Genomic DNA, 20,297 nt, shown 5'->3' on the forward strand with positions numbered 1-20,297 from the left:
ACGGGGTGTTAGCCAATGACTTTGGCTGGGGGGCGGGACTTCCGGGAGAGATAGGGAAGTGACGTTTTCGACAAGAAGTGAGAGTTCGAGTTGACCCAGGTAAAGCGTGAGAGACATGAGAGCTGTTGTGTGGTTGTATTACATCTTGTGCAATAAAGACAAGACAAACGAATAAAGACACGACAAACGAATAAGTTTTATGAGCCTACATTCCTGGGATTATTACAATATATATTTCCGAATTGGTTCAACCGCTACCCGCCCGAATCTATTTAAAATCTATTTTTTCGTCATGTCACCCGCCCGACCCGCGGTTTATCCGCGGACTCCGCGGTTGTGATCGCAAACCGCGCATCTCTACTACCTACCTACCATCTTTTTGCATCTGTTGAAGAACTATAACTTACAGGACATGTTGTACAAGGTGGCCATCCAAACAGTTTATTTTATCTCACCAATACCATCTTAAATATGTCACTTTCATTTGTGACTTTTAATCAGTACGTCACTTTTTCACCATTGTAGATTCAATGTGGCATCACGTAATGCATGTTTCGTATACGTCCTGCTAGCAAGACTAGCATACCTGCTAATTCAACTCACATGTGTTAGATACAAAATAACTGCTGTTTATTCTGCTAAATATCACAAATTTTTGCAATGTACAAACTAGGGCTGGGCGATATATCGATATATTCGATATATTGCAGTTTTGTCTCTGTGTGATATAGAAAATGACTATATCGTAATATTCGATTATATGTTCTCACACCGTTGCTTTAAGCTGCGTGCATTACATTACTAGCGTGTCTCACTCCTTCTCGTTTGTCCTTCTCACAGAAACGTAAAATAAGCCTGCCTTCTTATATATGCCACATACTATTGCGCATGTAGGGTTACACGCTCTCGCCGAGAGCTAACATTAGCATGGCTAACGTTAGCTGAGGCAGGTCGAGTTGCTTTTAGCTGCAGGCATCACACAACAGGCGTTTTTCAGTCTTTCTCGTCTCTCATTCTGACAAATACGGAAAACAAGCCGCCTTCTTACATACGTCACATACTCTCGCGGGTCTAGCGTCATAGCTCTCGCCGATCAGAGAGGTAGCAGCATGGCTAAAGTTAGTTGAGGCAGGTCAAGCGGAGCGGAGCTTGTGACAATACAAGACAGCGACGGTGCGAAACTTATCACAAATGGAGGAAGAACGATAAATGCCCAACATAAAGAGCAGGGGGTCCATCATCTGGCGGTGGTTTGGCTCCAAGTGGGAAGATATTCAGCAGACAACAGCAATATGCTGTTCAATGTATATACTTTGATGATTAACCTGTGTGATGACTGCATTATGCTGATAGTATACATCCATCCATCCATCCATTTTCTACCGCTTATTCCCTTTCGGGGTCGCGAGGGGCGCTGGCGCCTATCTTAGTTACAATCGGGCAGAAGGCAGGGTACACCCTGGACAAGTCGCCACCTCATCACAGATAGACAACACTCACACTCACATTCACACACTAGGGCCAATTTAGTGTTGCCAATCAACCTATCCCCAGGTGCATGTCTTTGGAAGTGGGAGGAAGCCGGAGTACCCGGAGGGAACCCACGCATTCACGGGGAGAACATGCAAACTCCACACAGAAAGATCCCGAGCCTGGATTTGAACCCAGGACTGCGGGAACTTCATATTGTGAGGCAGACGCACTAACCCCTCTTCCACCGTGAAGCCTATAGTATATACCTGTACCATGAATTGATTAACGTGGACCCCGACTTAACCAAGTTGAAAAACTTATTCGGGTGTTACCATTTAGTGGTCAATCGTACGGAATATGTACTGTCGTACTGTCTGTGCAATCTACTAATAAAAGTATCAATCAATCAATGCAAAGTATGCAGCAGAAATGTTACTACAAAAAGGTAGCAACACTATTAATTTCTTCTTTCATTTAAAAAGTCACCCGTGAGAGAATGAAGAGTATTTAATGAATACAGTTTTGGTCAATTGACTTAGTTGTGATTTCCCTCTCTTCATGAAAGTTTAAAAGTAGCATAAATTAATCCAGTATGAAGAAGAATGTTTTAATGTAGACACATAGAATCATCATACTGCTGTGATTATATGCATCAAGTGTTCATTCAAGGCCAAGTCAAAATATCGTAATGTATATCGTATATCGCAATATGGCATAAAAATATTGTGATATTGATAAAAGCCAATATCGCCCAGCCCTAGTACAAACACAGTTTGTACACTTTTGTATTTCGATGTACAACATTGGAAAGAAACCAATATTTGAAAATGTTGAAAATTAGTCTGATTTAGGGCAGCAAGGGTGCGTAACGGTTAGCACGCCTCCTGTTCAAACATCTGTGTGTGGTGTTTGCATTTTCGCTTCCTTCTCTGTGTGGTTTTCTTCGGGTACTCTGGCTCCCTCCCACATTCAAAAACATAAATGTTAGATTACTTGGTGACTCTAAATTGTTCAAAGGCATGAATATGATTTTCTCTTCTCGTTAATCTCCAGCAGTGCACTTTCATTAATAAATTTCATATGCCCTTTTACCCACTCTCCTATGTTAGATTGTTTCCAAAAATAGTAACAGCACAGTCACAAGGCATGCCAGACCTTTCCTGCTTTTTATTGTTGTAATATGTTCATTTCTCTTTGTCAACAGGGCAGATCGAGGTTGCGCCACCTACTGCTGCACAATTAAGATATGGTAAGAAGTGTTTTTTTTACTTGTTTGTTTTATACAAACCCCGTTTCCATATGAGTTGGGAAATTATGTTAGATGTAAATATAAACAGAATACAATGATTTGCAAATCCTTTTCAACCCATATTCAATTGAATGCACTACAAAGACAAGATATTTGATGTTCAAACTTATAAACTGTATTTGTTTTTTGCAAATAATAAATAACTTAAATTTTCATGACTGCAAAAAGTGCCAAAGTAGTTGGGAAAGGGCATGCATGTTCACCCCTGTGTTACATCATATTTTCTTTTAACAACACTTAATAAATGTTTGGGAACTGAGGAAACTAATTGTTGAAGCTTTGAAAGTGGAATTCTTTCCCATTCTTGTTTTATGTAGAGCTTCAGTCGTTCAACAGTCCGGGGTCTCCGCTGTCGTATTTTACGCTTCATAATGCGCCACACATTTTCGAAGGGAGACAGCTCTGGACTGCAGGCGGGCCAGGAAAGTACCCGCACTCTTTTTTTACGAAGCCACGCTGTTGTAACACGTGCTGAATGTGGCTTGGCATTGTCTTGCTGAAATAAGCAGGGGCGTCCATGAAAAAGACGGCGTTTAGATGGCAGCATATGTTGTTCCAAAACCCCAAAACCTTTTAGCATTATGGATGCCTTCACAGATGTGTAAGTACCCATGCCTTGGGCACTAATCCACCCCCATACCATCATAGATGCTGGCTTTTGAACTTTGCGTCGATAACAGTCTGGATGGTTCGCTTCCCCTTTGGTACGGATGACACGATGTCGAATATTTCCAAAAACAATTTGAAATGTGGACTCGTCAGACCACAGAACACTTTTCCACTTTGCATCAGTCCATTTTAGATGATCTTGGGCCCAGAGAAGTCGGCGGCGTTTCTGGATGTTGTTGATAAATGACTTTCGCTTTGCATAGTAGAGCTTTAACTTGCACGTACAGATGTAGCGACGAACTGTATTTAGTGACAGTGGTTTTCTAAAGTGTTCCTAAGCTCATGTGGTGATATCCTTTAGAGATTGATGTCAGTTTTTGATACGGTGCCGTCTGTGGGAATCGAAAGTCACGGTCATTCAATGTTGGTTTCCGGCCATGCCGCTTACGTGGAGTTATTTCTCCAGATTCTCTGAACCTTTTGATGATATTATGGACCGTAGATGTTGAAATCCCTAAATTTCTTGCAATTGCACTTTGATAAACGTTGTTCTTAAACTGTTTGACTATTTGCTCACGCAGTTGTGGACAAAGGCGTGTACCTCGCCCCTCCTTTCTTGTGAAAGACTGAGCATTTTTTGGGAAGCTGTTTTTATACCCAATCATGGCACCCACCTGCTCCGAATTAGCCTCCACACCTGTGGGATGTTCCGAATAAGTGTTTGATGAGCATTCCTCAACTTTATCAGTATTTATTGCCACCTTTCCCAACTTCTTTGTCACGTGTTGCTGGCATCAAATTCTAAAGTTAATGATTATTTGCAAAGAAAAAAAATGTTTATCAGTTTGAACATCAAATATGTTGTCTTTGTGGCATATTCAACTGAATATTGGTTTGAAATGATTTGCAAATCATTGTATTCCGTTTATATTTACATCTAACACAATTTCCCAACTCATATGGAAACGGGGTTTGTATTAGTGGAGTTTACATGAGATATCATGCATAGTTATTTTACTTCCTTACAGTGGACCTTTCAACTGAACTAGATGCAGTGTAAGAATCTTCCATGTTTTTCATGTTGTAGTGAAATGCAGTTTTTCCTGCTTTACTTTAAACCAAAGATAAACAGTAATCATCAAAAAACACGACTCACTCATCAAGCTCTGGAACTTTGCGCTCAACAGAGCAACCTATTGTCTACTGCAGTGGTTCTTTAAGGCACGTGCAACAAATGAAACACAGAAAAGGCAGCAGGCAGGGTGTGGCAAACTTGAGATTTGTTGACAGATCCTTCAATTAACATTATTATTTGGGTTCCATATAATGACAAAAAATGATAGAGTTGATAAACGCATTAGGCTATCCCCAAGAAAGTCGTGTTAACATTGTAAAGATACTTTATACAGCATATGTGCTATGATGGACCTGTCCCAAGGACTCTGCAGAGGTTAATATGTTGAGGTTTTTGAAATCCAAATCCAAATGAACGTCTCTGAAGACATGACGTCTTCCAAAGTTAGAATGTCTGTTGGATCCTGTTTACACGCCGGTATGACGAGGTAAGTAAAGTATTACAAGTGACAATTATTTAAATAAAATCTGAGGTTTGGTTGAAATGATTAAACATATTAACGCTCTATGTACATCAGGGGTGCCCACAATTTTTCTGCAGGCTAGTTATTCTTTAGTTGACTAAGTTGAGGGAATCTACCTTATTCATATATATATATAATTTATGTGTATTTAATTATGAAAGACACATTTTTGTTAACAAGTTAAATGTTTTTGATGATAATACAAGCATGTTTAACACATATAGGTTCCTTTCTTTCATGAAGACAATAAAAAAAAGTTGGTGTGTTACCTGATTCTGACGTCTTGCATTGATAGGAATCAGACAGGATTCACAGTAGTGCTGAAAACGTCCACATTTTTGAATGAAGGAGAAAAAAAGTCCTCCTTTCTGTCCAATACCACATGAAAGTGGTTGGTTTTTAGCATCTTATTTGTCCAGCTTCTATACTCGTTTTCAAAAACCAACAAACTGTCGCTTGCTATCTTGTGCAGGCTAGCTTTCTGAGATTCTTTATTTTTTAACGCAAGCAGGACGAAGCACGGCTTTTATTGTGAAGACAGGAACTGTGCGGTCGGTCTCTAGAGTTTGACAGCGGATACGGCACGAGAGTGTTGAAAATAAAAAACATTTCCCGCCTTCCTGTAGTTAAATACTTAATAATGAGCTTGCAGCAGGCAGTGTCATCTCACAAGACCCTCGGTTGCCGTGAATGTCAATCAAGTGACGAAAGGGACGTCTTAGTGAAGATTGATGATTTTTAGGTCCTTTTTCAATGTCTGGCTGGTGATCGACCCACACACCCTCTACGATCGACCGGTAGCTGGCAATCGACGTAATGGGCACCCCTGATGTACATCATGCAGAATGTTCATCACCCCATGATTTCACTCAATTTAGTTTTATTTTTTAAACAATTTTGAACATCCCCAAAATATGTATAGTTATTTCCTCTGATTTCAGACTGATAAGAGATCAACAAATTGAAAAGAAAAACAGTGACACATTTCACCTCTAGCAGTAGTGTGTATTTTTGTTCTTCAATTGAGGTGTTCAGACAGGAGATTAAGATCTTGTAGAGAGTGTTTCAACATTGAGATAGTTTTTTTTTCTTTTTTTAATAGGTATGATGCAAGGATTGTTGCCCTAACCATAGATTTAGACAAACTTTATTGATCCACAAGGGAAATTGTTCCTTGCCCATGCCCTTGTGTTTATGACAATGATGGCAACACATAATGCAATATAAAAGTAAATACAATATTCCACTCACATTTGTTTGATATACGCTATCCAAATATTACATTAAATACCGGTCTAATGAAATGCAATACAAATTTTTCGCAGAAATCTTTCATTTGACTGAATGTTCAGTATTGTCGCTGTAGTTTGCTCTGGTTTAAAACATGTAAAACTTTACTCAATGTGATTAATATCTTTTGTACTGGGTGAACGGAATGTAGACATTGTTTCCAACTTTTAATTTTTTTGTCTTCTAATATTTAGATGAGTTATGTAAGTTGATATACATTTTTTATAACCAGTGTGCATGTCTTGATGCATAAAACATGCTCACCACTGTATTCTACTACATTCATTTTAGTCTCAGCAGAGAGCAGTTATGTTAAGGTACCACAAGACCTAATTACGTCAAATGGTTATTTATTATTCGCCAAGTGGTGCAATATTGTTCTTGTTAGTGAATTGTGTGTTATGTTTTTATTTTTCAGTTCTACTACACAATGCACTCCCTTTTGTTGGATTTGGATTCCTTGACAACTGCATCATGATTGTTGCCGTAAGTGTTGGATAAATAAATATTGACACATTACACACACTACGAGAGCCCTAATCAGAGCCTCTGGCTTTCCTACAAACCATTACGTTGTTGGTTTGGGTAGAGGCAAAACAACTTGTTAGTGGCCACTCTTCCAGTGGATTGAGACACTCTCTGGGGGAAAGATGCCAGGACATTGTTGTGAGCTGGCTATAGATACTGTTTAAAGAGGGACTTTGTAATTTTACATAGATTGCTTCTTTCTCACCACCTTTAAACCAGACGTTCATTCTATGCAGAATTTGGACAGTGTTCTCAAAGTAATGTCTCTTCTTTTTGAAATGCAAATTAACGACTTACTGTGTTGTGCCCCGCATTTGTATAGATTATATATGTCTTTTAGAAGGTGGTGTATGGTGGGTGTGTCAGGTTTTTAAATTAAATTGTGCACAGCTAGTTTTTGGAAACAAGAGTTGGTAGGATTTTTTTTTTTGGGTCAAATTGAGAAAAGAGGGTTAAGCCCGCCCCAAAAAAATTGTTTTTGAAGTTAAAGGGCCTGATCTATTAAAGGTTTGCCTGTATTAAAATATGCACAGAGGATTCCCTCTCTTAAATGAGCTAAATAGCTAACGCAATCAATTTAGCGTGTTTGTCTTTATGTATTTGCAGAATATATGATGATTATCAAACAGATGTAATCATTTTGCACTCACAATGTGATTTATCAAGTGTAAAATTGTTCAAAATGCTGTTTTGTGTCTTTATCCAGTATGTCTAAAATGTGCACGCAAACTGGCACATTTACACACATATGGCCTTGGCAAGGTCAGAAGGAGGCGATTAGTGAGTGCAATGACAGATAATGGAGAATGAATAAAAACATTAGACACACCTTCTGTCCAGTTATTCCATCTTTGAGCTAATTAATTACTTAAAGGCTGATTTGGAACACAAAAAGGAAGAACTTTTGGATTTTTTTAATGGTGTTAATTTTTTTGTTAACACAGCTCACATATATGAAAACATGTGTTGCAACCTCTGCATCATTCCAGTGCACCATCGCAGTCATCCATCCAGTTGTCATCTCAGAGCCACCTTTGGCATGCTACAAATAGTTTCTGCTGTTTAGATTGCAATTCTATATTGCAAAACGAGCCGAACAGATTATAGATTTGTGTAAAGTGAGTCGACAGATAAACAACAGTCCAGATTGGGCCTGTGACAGTTTCTACTCAGTCATTGTTTTACAGTGTCTCTCTGTAGCTGTCTCCTTCATGCTCCTATAATGTTCATTCATTAATCTTACTGAAAACCAGGCAGAAAAAAAAATCAAATTTCATGTAATAAAATACCACTACTCAGACAGACAGGCAATAATATACTTTGCTAATGTTTAACGGCACCGCCTTCCACAATTATTACATCACTCATGGCTGTGACAATGTTTCACCAAGTTTCTGCAATTTCAAATGTACATATTTCTTCTTCCAACCATCTTGTATTGATGCTTAGAGAATTGAACCACTCAAAATGTGTTTTCCTTTTTAAATTTCTTCCTAAGAAAAAGATGGTTGAACACTAAAAGTTCAAAATCTATTGATGCATTGGTCATTTGGTTTTCACCCTAAGCAGGTCAATAATGTAAACCTTCTGAAATGAGTAGCAACCACCAATGTTTGATGTGTTGTCACACATTCATGATTCATTCAAAAGAACTTAAAAGCTACTTACTGCACAATTCAGGCTTTAAAAATGTGTTACCAGCAAAAGTCTGTGTTGTAATATCCTAATTGTTTTTTTACAACATTTAAGTGGTCAGACTAACTTTAAATTTAGCTTAATTTAAAGCATTCACGTACAGTAGGGCTGGATGATTATGGCAAAAATAAGACTGTAATCACAAATATTCTGATTGATATTGCAATCACGAATAAAAACATGATTATTCAATAATTTCAAAACATGATTATTTATTGTACCACCAAAACTTAACTTTAGATATACAAACCCCGTTTCCATATGATTTGGGAAATTGTGTTAGCTGTAAATATAAACGGAATACAATGATTTGCAAATCATTTTCAACCCATATTCAAGTGAATGCACAACAAATACAAGGTATTTGATGTTCAAACTCATAAACTTTATTTTTTTTTGCAAATAATAAATAATTTAGAATTTCATGGCTGCAACACGTGCCAAAGTAGTTGGGAAAGGACATGTTCACCACTGTGTTACATCACCTTTTCTTTTAACAACACTCAATAAACGTTTGGGAACTATGGAAACTAATTGTTGAACCTTTGAAAGTGAAATTCTTTCGGATTCTTGTTTTATGTCGAGCTGCAGTCATTCAACAGTCCGGGGTCTCCGCTGTCATATTTTACGTTTCATAATGCGCCACACATTTTCAACGGGAGACAGGTCTGGCCTGCACTCTTTTTTTACGAAGCCACGCTGTTGTAACACATGCTGAATGTGGCTTGGCATTGTCTTGCTGAAATAAGCAGGGGTGTCCATTAGAAAGACGGCGCTTAGATAGCAGCATTTGTTTTTCCAAAACATGTATGTACCTTTCAGCATTAATGGTGCCTTCACAGATGTGTAAGTGACCCATGTCTTGGGCACCAATACACCCCCATACTATCACAGATGCTGGCTTTTGAACGTTGCGCCTATAACCGTCTGGATGGTTTCGCTTTCCCTTTTGTCCTGATGACACGATGTCGAATATTTCCAAAAACAATTTGAAATGTGGACTTGTCAGACCAAAGAACACTTTTCCACTTTGCATCAGTCCTTCTTAGATGATCTCGGGCCCAGAGAAGCCAGCTGCGTTTCTGGATGTTGTTGATAAATGGCTTTCGCCATTTAGTGTATTTAGTGACAGTGGTTTTTCTAAAGTGTTCCTAAGCTCATGTGGGGATATCCTTTTGAGATTGATGTCGGTTTTTGATACAGTGCCGTGTGAGGGATCAAAGGTCACGGTCATTCAATGTTGTTTTTCGGCCATGCTACTTACGTGGAGTTATTTCTCCTGATTCACTGAACCTTTTAATAATATTATGGACCGTAGATGTTGAAATCCCTAAATTTCTTGCAATTGCACTTTGATAAACCATCCATCCATCTTCTTCCGCTTATCCAAGGTCAGGTCGCGGGGGCAACAGCCTAAGCAGGGAAACCCAGACTTCCCTTTCCCCAGCCACTTCGTCGAGCTCTTCCCGGGGGATCCCGAGGCGTTCCCAGCCCAGCCGAGAGACATAGTCTTCCCAACGTGTCCTGGGTCTTCCCCGTGGCCTCCTACCGGTTGGACGTGCCCTAAACACCTCCCTAGGGATGCGTTCGGGTGGCATCCTGACCAGATGCCCGAACCACCTCATCTGGCTCCTCTCGATGTGGAGGAGCACCGGCTTTACTTTGAGTCCCTCCCGGATGGCAGAGCTTCTCACCCTATCTCTAAGGGAGAGCCCCGCCACACGGCGGAGGAAACTCATTTCGGCCGCTTGTACCCGTGATCTTATCCTTTCGGTCATGACCCAAAGCTCATGACCATAGGTGAGGATGGGAACGTAGATCGACCGGTAAATTGAGAGCTTTGCCTTCCGGCTGAGCTCCTTCTTCACCACAACGGATCGGTACAACATCCGCATTACTGAAGACGCCGCACCGATCCGCCTGTCGATCTCACGATCCACTCTTCCCCCACTCGGGAACAAGACTCCTAGGTACTTGAACTCCTCCACTTGGGGCAGGGGCTCCTCCCCAACCCGGAGATGGCACTCCACCCTTTTCCGGGCAAGAACCATGGACTGGGACTTGGAGGTGCTGATTCTCATTCCGGTCGCTTCACACTCGGCTGCAAACCGATCCAGTGAGAGCTGAAGATCCCGGTCAGATGAAGGCATCAGGACCACATCATCTGCTAAAAGCAGAGACCTAATCCTGCGGTCACCAAACCGGAACCCCTCAACGCCTTGACTGCGCCTAGAAATTCTGTCCATAAAAGTTATGAACAGAATCGGTGACGAAGGACAGCCTTGGCGCAGTCCAACCCTCACTGGAAATGTGTTCGACTTACTGCCGGCAATGCGGACCAAGCTCTGGCACTGTTCGTACAGGGAGCGGACCGCCACAATAAGACAGTCCGATACCCCATACTCTCTGAGCACTCCCCACAGATCTTCCCGAGGGACATGGTCGAATGCCTTCTCCAAGTCCACAAAGCACATGTAGACTGGTTGGGCAAACTCCCATACACCCTCAAGAACCCTGCCGAGAGTATAGAGCTGGTCCACAGTTCCACGACCAGGACGAAAACCACACTGTTCCTCCTGAATCCGAGGTTCGACTATCCGGTGTAGCCTCCTCTCCAGTACACCTGAATAAACCTTACCGGGAAGGCTGAGGAGTGTGATCCCACGATAGTTGGAACACACCCTCCGGTCCCCCTTCTTAAAGAGAGGAACCACCACCCCGGTCTGCCAATCCAGAGGTACCGCCCCCGATGTCCACGCGGTGCTGCAGAGTCTTGTCAACCAAGACAGCCCCACAGCATCCAGAGCCTTTAGGAACTACGGGCGGATCTCGTCCACCCCCGGGGCCTTGCCACCGAGGAGCTTTTTAACTACCTCAGCAACCTCAGCCCCAGAAATAGGAGAGTCCCCCGCAGATTCCCCAGTCACTGATTCCTCATAGGAAGACGTGTTGGTGGGATTGAGGAGGTCTTCGAAGTATTCCTTCCACCTATCCACAACATCCGCAGTTGAGGTCAGCAGAACACCATCCGCACCATACACGGTGTTGACCGTGCACTGCTTCCACTTCCTGAGGCGGCGGACGGTGGTCCAGAATCGCTTCGAAGCCGTCCGGAAGTCGTTTCCCATGGCTTCCCCGAACTCCTCCCATGTCCGAGTTTTTGCCTCAGCGACCGCTGAAGCCACACACCGCTTGGCCTGTCGGTACCTGTCCACTGCCTCCGGAGTCCTATGAGCTAAAAGGACCCGATAGGACTCCTTCTTCAGCTTGACGGCATCCCTCACCGCTGGTGTCCACCAAGGGGTTTTAGGATTTCCGCCCCAACAGGCACCAACTACCTTGCGGCCACAGCTCCGATCAGCCGCTTCGACAATAGAGGTGCGGAACATGGTCCACTCGGACTCAATGTCCAGCACCTCCCTCGTGACATGTTCGAAGTTCTTCCGGAGGTGGGAATTAAAACTTTCTCTGACAGGAGACTCTGCCAGACGTTCCCAGCAGACCCTCACAATGCGTTTGGGCCTGCCAGGTCGGTCCGGCATCCTCCCCCACCATCGCAGCCAACTCAACACCAGGTGGTGATCGGTAGAAAGCTCCGCCCCTCTCTTCACTCGAGTGTCCAAAACATAAGGCCGCAAATCCGATGACACAACTACAAAGTCGATCATGGAACTGCGGCCTAGGGTGTCCTGGTGCCAAGTGCACATATGGACACCCTTATGTGTGAACATGGTGTTCGTAATGGACAAATTGTGACGAGCACAAAAGTCCAATAACAAAACACCACTCTGGTTCAGATCCGGGCGGCCATTCTTCCCAATCACGCCTCTCCGGGTTTCACTGTCGTTGCCAACATGAGCGTTGAAGTCCCCCAGTAGGACAAGGGAATCACCCGGGGGAGCACTTTCCAGTACTCCCTCGAGTGTACCCAAAAGGGTGGGTACTCTGAACTGCCGTTTGGTGCATAAGCCCAAACAACAGTCAGGACCCGTCCCCCCACCTGAAGGCGGAGGGAGGCTACCCTTTCATCCACTGGGTTGAACTCCAACGTGCAGGTTTTAAGCTGGGGGGAAACCAGAATTGCCACCCCAGCCCGTCGCCTCTCACTGTCGGCAACGCCAGAGTGGAATAGGGTCCAGTCCCTCTCGAGAGAAGTGGTTCCAGAGCCCTTGCTGTGCATCGAAGTGAGTCCGACTATATCCAGCCGGAACTTCTCCACTTCACGTACTAGCTCAGGCTCTTTTCCCCCCAGTGAGTTGACGTTCCACGTCCCAAGAGCTAGCTTCTGTAGCCGAGGATCGGACCGCCAAGTGCCCTGCCTTCGGCTGCCGCCCAGCTCACATTGCACCCGACCTCTATGGCCCCTGCTATGGGTGGTGAGCCCATTGGAGGGGTGACCCACGTTGCCTCTTCGGGCTGTGCCCGGCCGGGCCCCATGGGAACAGGCCCGGCCACCAGGCGCTCGCCATCGTGCCCCACCTCCGGGCCTGGCTCCAGAGGGGGGCCCCAGTGACCCGCGTCCGGGCGAGGGAAATCTGGGTCCATGTTTTATCTTCTTCATAGAGGTCTTCGAGCTGCTCTTTGTCTGATCCCTCACCTAGAACCTGTTTGCCTTGGGAGACCCTACCAGGGGGCATAAAGCCCCCGGACAACATAGCTCCTAGGATCATTGAGACACACAAACTCCTCTACCACGATAAGGTGGCAGCTCAGCTGATAAACGTTTTTCTTAAACTGTTTGACTATTTGCTCACGCAGTTGAGGACAAAGGTGTGTACCTTGCCCCATCCTTTCTTGTGAAAGACCCGATCAAGGCACCCACCTGTTCCCAATTAGCCTCCACACCTGTGGGATGTTCCAAATAAGTGTTTGATGCGCATTCCTCAACTTTATCAGTATTTATTGGCAACTTTTCGCAACTTCTTTGTCACATGTTGCTGGCATCAAATTCTAAAGTTAATGATTATTTGCAGAAAAAAAATGTTTTATCAGTTTGAACATCAAATATGTTGTCTTTGTAGCATATTCAACTGAATATGGGTTGAAAATGATTTACAAATCATTTTATTCTGTTTATATTTACATCTAACACAATTTCCCAACTCATATGGAAACAAGGTCTGTAGTTTTTAAAAAAAAGTATATCAATTGTAAGGAAGAAACCACAATAAGTAAAACGATTATAATAGTAATAACAATACATTTAAAGAACAATAGCAATATGAAAAAAAAATCAGATTGTCCATTTTTTTTCTTTTACACTCATTCTACCACCTTAGACCAGGGGTTCTCAACATTTTTCGGTGATGTACCCCCTGTGAACATAATCGAAAGTGATTTTATGATTCATTTTGCAGATCAAATAATAAATGGCACTCATGATTGATGATTGGAGTTAGCAGCAAAAAACCCTGATCAGAACACCCCTGTATGCCACCATAGAAAACATGTCTGTTGAGGGGAAGGTCCATTGTCATTGTCGTAGAAAAGTTCCCAACAAAACGGGGCTCAGTAAACAAATTAAACATGACTCACTATAGCAGCACTTCGGCAATGCACGTGCACCAAAAAATGCGTCACCAAGGGCCATTCTCCTTGTAAGTAATTTACTTTTGTTTACTCGACCCACAAACATGCACTTAAAGTGTCTAGATACAAGAACATTGTTGTTTTTTGGCGGAACTCGTTTGTAAAATGTGTTTGTACCATTATACTAGAAACGGTTAGATACAAAATTAAATTGAATCTAAAGATTAACTGATTCAAGAAATAGTTGTTTGGTACAGCCCTACAGTAGTGTTTATCTAAAAGAGTAGCTTAAAAATAAAACACTGACAATAAATACCAAAGCAGTAGGGCTGCAAATCTTTGGGTGTCCCAATATTCGATTCAATATCGATTCTTGGGGTCCTGATTCGATTCAAAATCGATTTTTTTTTTTTCAATTCAACACGATTCTGGATTCAAAAACGTTTTTTTCCCGATTTAAAAGGATTCTGTATTCAGTCAATATATAGGATTTCAGCAGGATCTACCCCAGTCTGCTGACATGCAAGCAGAGTAGTAAATTTTTTTAAAAAGCTTTTCTAATTGTAAAGGACAATGTTTTATCAACTGATTGCAATAATGTAAATTTGTTTAAACTATTAAAGAGTGTTGCTGGGTCAGGTTTGGTTTTGGAATTAGATTGCATTGTTATGATATTGCTGTGTATTGTTTTGTTGGATTGATAAAAAAATATATATTTTTTTTTAAAAATGAGAATCAATTCTGAATCGCACAACATGAGAATTGCAATTCAAATTTGAATCGATTTTTTCCCACACTCCTACAAAGCAGCATAACTTGTCCCAAAGCATCAATCCATCAGGAAATGTTATTGCACAACAAGTAAATACACAATAAAATATTAAATTGTGTTATTTATTAAACTAGCATCGCTGAATATTTTAAACACTTGTTTATAAAATTGATAAAAAACATAGTTCAGAGTTTTTTTTAATAATAAAACCAAAACGATGATGTCATATCAAACATCGGTACAGTAAAGGAGTTCCACATGTACAAAAGTAAAAAAACTATCCAAAAAGGTAATTGTGGTAAATTCTTCTTTTTTTACCCTGCAGGGCACACAGATTGAGTTGTCCATTGGCGTTATCCTTGGCATTTCTACTATGGCAGGTAAGACATTTTTATTAAAAATGTATAAATGAATGCTATCAAATTATTGCAACTTTTAATCGGATAAAGCGGGTGCGTTGCTGTGTATTAATTTTGATTAATCGCAATCAAATATTTATTTTCATTCATCGCATTTTAATTTTGCATACGCAAAGACACTCACGAAAGAAAGGAATGATAAACATGTAAAGTATGTGTGTAACACCAAAATAATTATTGTGACCAACAGAAGTTAAGCGGGGTAACATTATATAAAGCGATAATTTTTTACATTATTGTGCTCGTACAATGTAGCTTGAGTAGCAAGTTGCAAAACCAAAGCCCGTGTCCTCGGCAATATTAATGGGTGTGCAGTTTGTTGCAATCATTTCCAATCGTGTTTGTCCATTTGTCTGAGGTCGACTTATGTTTGTTTGTCGTAAACTGGGCGATGTGTTAGCCAAAGGGCTTGCAGAATCCCTGACTAACAAATGCACCGCATAGATGTGGCATTTCATGATGGAAATGCTTTGGTGAAAATTCAAATCCTTACTGCAGAGTATGCATTTTACTCTATACCGGTCAACCGTTTCGAAAGGATCAACTTGCTGTAAAGCCTCTTCCATATTGACTTTTTTACTCCTGCAACCTGACACTACCAGATAAACTGTCCATTTGCACATCTGTGACGGTAACATTACTTGGAACTGCTAACGCATTGCCATACGGAGATAACTGCGGGAGAAGTGTCTGTGATTTTGAAATGTTCTGCGTTGCAGATGGGTTAATTGTGGTAAACAATTTAAATGTTTTTCTCGCAAAGTCACAATAATAATTTTGACAGCCTTAAATTAAGAATACCGTATTTCTTTAAATTGCCGCCGGGGCGCTAATTAATTTAAAACCTCTTCTCACTGCTGCGCTTACCAAAGGCATGCGGTAAAAGTAAGCATGCGCTAATTATTTTAAAACCTTTTCTCACTCTGGCACTTACCAAAGGTATGCAGTAAAAATTTGAGTGTGATGTAAGCTTGGACCTTAAATCCTATTGAATAGCTCTTAATCTTCTTCCCTTTATGCGATTTCAAATTACCGGTATTGAAATCAGCCTCCTCCATTTTGAAAATGATGACTGGGGAAGCGTCACTCGTGAAGTCACGAGTTTGACCAGGCGGTAATACTAAGCATGCGCTAATTATCTTGTGAAGCGAGTTTGACCCGGCAGTAATTCAAGGCAGGCACATATTATATGCCCTGCGGCAATTCAAGGAAATACGGTATTTTAAAGACGGAATTCTGAATGAGACGCCACATTTTGTACGCAAAACATCTCATCTTTAAATCATCATATTGAGATTTTTAAACAATCAATGAACACTGAAAGTTTCATTATGATAGTATATGACTTGTGTTGCCACAGTAACATACTACTTACCTGATGAGCTTTTGATGGCAAACTTACAAAGTGTCAATTCACTGACACAAATCCTCTGTGTCATTAGCAGTGTTGGGTTGGTTACTGAAAACCAGTAACTAGTTACAGTTACGAGTTACTTTATTTCAAAAGTAACTCAGTTATATAACTCAGTTACTTATACCAAAAAGTAATGCGTTACTGTGAAAAGTATGTTTTTTTTTAAGGCTCCCATTAATCAATGTTTATTTATATAGCCCTAAATCACAAGTGTCTCAAAGGGCTGCACAAGCCACAACGACATCCACGGTACAGAGCCCACATAAGGGCAAGGAAAAACTCACCCCAGTGGGACGTCGGTGACAATGACTATGAGAAACCTTGGAGAGGACCCCTATAGGGGAGACCGAAAGCAATGGATGTCGAGCGGGTCTAACATGATATTGTGAAAGTCCAGACCATCGTGGATCCAACATAACAGCGTGAGTCCCGTCCATAGGGGATCCAAAATAGTCCATGAATTATTCACCAGGGTTTTTTCCAGGTTTCAGCACATCTAAGTTAATGCTTTTTAGTGCCATCTCAGGGCATTATGTCGATCGCAACTGGACTGTTTGTTTTCCCCCAGAAGATGTTTTCGCCTCTCATCTGCGCAAGCCTCATCAGTTCACAGCTCATAGACTCAATATTGGCCAGATCCAGTCTAGCGACTGGCGCCAATTCCCCAGCAGGCTCCACCAGCTGACCAATAGACTAGATATAACCAATCTAAGGCTATGGCCATGAACTGATGCAGCCCACTGAGGCATTGGCACCAGCCGCATGACTAAATCCGACCTAAGTCTACGTCTAAGACTAGATCCGACCAATCGATGTCCAAGACTAGATCCGACCAATCCAAGTCCACGAGCACGAACTGATGAAGCCCACTCGGATGAGAGGCGAAACATCCTCCAAGACAAACCAAACAGTTCAGTGGCGATCGATTGAATGCCCTGAGATTACAATGACCTGGATGAATGAGAACATTCATAGACACACTTTTTATTGCATCACATAGATTGCGTACGCAACACGTGTTGGTTCTCCTCCTTATGTCACGTGCACATCCCCCCAAAAATAAAGATTGGGAATATTTCACAAAATTCGCCCCCAAAAAAGTGCAGTTTTCTATTGAGATCCGATTGGAATTAAGACCCCACAGAAACACTGTATTTTAAAAAGTTTTGCCGATATCAACATAAATTATATGGAAACAAAAAACTTTTTTGTTTCCATATAAGAGATTTTATAACCTTTAATGTATATCAGCAACTTATTTCAAACAGGAAAATTCCCAAACAAAATGAAAATAACACAAGTTGTACCGATTTATAAAACTGGAAACAAGCACCAGGTTACAAACTACAGACCTGTTTCCTTACTTTCAAAATTTAAATTTCTTCCTACTCCATTTCTGATATGCTGCATGCATGTTGAAAATAAACTAAGGCCATAATTATTACCATACTTACCAGACATTAATGCCCTTTTAACCTTCATTTCAGTACTGTTATTGCACTGGAGAATAATACAATCTGTTGATCAACTTGACGAGCATTTGCATCACTGAACTCTGCTAAGCAATGTGGTCTACATACAACACACAAAGACAAAGATATGTTTCAAAGGGCCAGTTTATTTTGGGTCAGAACAAATTGACAAAACTATTTTAAATAGCTGCAACATAACATACATTGTAGATGAGATAGGCACCAGCGCCCCCCGCGGCCCCAAAGGGAATAAGCGGTAAAAAATGGATGGATGGATAACATATATAAGTAACAAACCGCATAATAATAACAACATGTCACAACATAGCTGTAAACCTGGCTTCACCCAAGGAAGGCACACATGACATGATTACATGTCATGTCACTATATACAGCACGCATACTGCTATACACATGCCTAAACAGGCCTTTTTTTCTCTCAAGGAATTGTGAAATAAAATCATGTCTTCATTGAAGCCCAGAACAATACGCATTTCCCCAGTTTTAGTTTAGAGAAAAGGAAAGATTGGCCTGTCCCACTAGGATCCCTCTTTATGTTTGTGAACTTTATAGTTTGTACTTTTAGAGTGATGTGATAATCAAACACTCTAAAAGTCTAGAATGAAAGAGTATATAAGACAATTGACAGAGTGTGTGTACCTTCAGTGCTAAATGATGAGCAGAGGCAGAGTTTGGAGTGTCTTATTAGCTTGCTTTCCATTTTTATGTACCCACTGTCCACTGTGTCCAGCTGCCTGAAAAGGGGTGACTCCACTGTAGAAATAGCCTGCATGTTTTCTTGCACATATGCTGCAATGGCTCTATCAATGTTGTCCTGGCTTGCAGTCCCTCTGTTAAAATCCATAAGTGAAGTGTGTCTCTCTTTACTAGCTTCGTCGTAGCATGTTGCTTTTGTAGCAGTTTCAGCAGATTTGAATTGCTGTTATGTGCAGTCAATAGGATCTTTGATCCAAGACACAACTTACACTTAACTGAAATGTTTTTTTCTTTGTGCTCGACAAAAGAAAAGTAGTGAGAATATCTCCATGTTAAGAAGCTCAGCTTCGGCTCCTCTAGGATGTCTTGTTAGTAAACACAGACACCCCCCCCCCCCCCCCCCCACGGCGCGCGGCGCCCCTCTCTCTTCTCCGGCTTGTGACACAGGAAGAATCAGAAGGACGACACTGCAACTCTTCAATAAAACATACTCAGATCTTCTGTTTCTAGCCAAAACTATATAAAAAAAATAACATAAAATAACTCAGTAACGCATGATGTAGTAACGGTAACTGAGTTACTTAATATAAAAATTAACGCGTTAGACTACTCGTTACCGCCAAAAATAACAGTGTTACAGTAACACGTTACTCTGTAACGCGTTAGTCCCAACACTGGTCATTTGTAATTTTGACCAACAAATATCTGCAGAAACATCTGCTTACATTCATTTGTATTTTGATGGTCACTTCCTAGTTCATAAAAGTGATGGTTAGTGTGGTGCATCACGCATATCAAGTTCTTCTTATTTACACACCCAAACACATGAAAATGTTGCAATCAGGATGATGCTACTCCTTTGAACGAACATCTGAGCCATAATGGCATTTTGTTGAGGTCAGGTCATTAGGTCGTCAACATACTGCTGTATCTCCTCAAACATCCAGTGATTTCTTAGTTTCTTTAAGATGAAGATTTCCAAAATGTATGTTTAAAATTACAAACAAAAACATATTTACTACAATCTTTTTTTCCAAATTTGAGAAGTTAATTGATTCCTTTTTAACCATTTAATTGATAGATTGGTTAGTTTTTGTTTTAAGGATGGGCGTGATTTCCAATTAAGTCATATCATTCATTGTATGGAATTGTGATCGTTGGTTAATTGATTCTGTTTTCAAGCAATTGAAGCAAAGTGGAGCGCACCAGTTGGCTTAGTTTGAGCCTTCCTTTTTAAAGGGTAAAGTCTTCCCAGGTTCTTTTGTTCTAACGACTGTCTGAATAACAAAGCGAGGTGACAACAATTTAAGTTGAACAATGCTACAAAGAGAGTAAGTACAAACATTAGCAATTCCAGCCCTGGAGAGAAAACAGTGCTCTACGAAATCCAGTGCATTACTTGACAGTTGGAGTGATGAATGAAAAATGAAATCGAGTAATAACGCTATAGACGGCTAGAAGATTGAACGACA

General features: G+C 41.2%; 1 protein-coding gene across 5 annotated transcripts in view; it reads left to right on the plus strand.

Annotated features, from left to right (window-relative positions):
* Positions 1-20,297, plus strand: part of LOC133562204 (transmembrane protein 65-like) — a 76,361-nt gene that overhangs the window by 32,652 nt on the left and 23,412 nt on the right. For all 5 annotated transcript variants that reach the window (XM_061916173.1, XM_061916175.1, XM_061916171.1 and 2 more), the window contains 3 exons: positions 2,678-2,722; positions 6,698-6,765; positions 15,129-15,183. In XM_061916173.1, coding sequence (XP_061772157.1) covers positions 2,678-2,722; positions 6,698-6,765; positions 15,129-15,183 — 168 coding nt within the window. The remainder of the gene's footprint in view (positions 1-2,677; positions 2,723-6,697; positions 6,766-15,128; positions 15,184-20,297) is intronic.

Source organism: Nerophis ophidion, linkage group LG11, assembly GCF_033978795.1.
Source record: "Nerophis ophidion isolate RoL-2023_Sa linkage group LG11, RoL_Noph_v1.0, whole genome shotgun sequence".
Taxonomy (NCBI): Eukaryota; Metazoa; Chordata; class Actinopteri; order Syngnathiformes; family Syngnathidae; genus Nerophis; species Nerophis ophidion.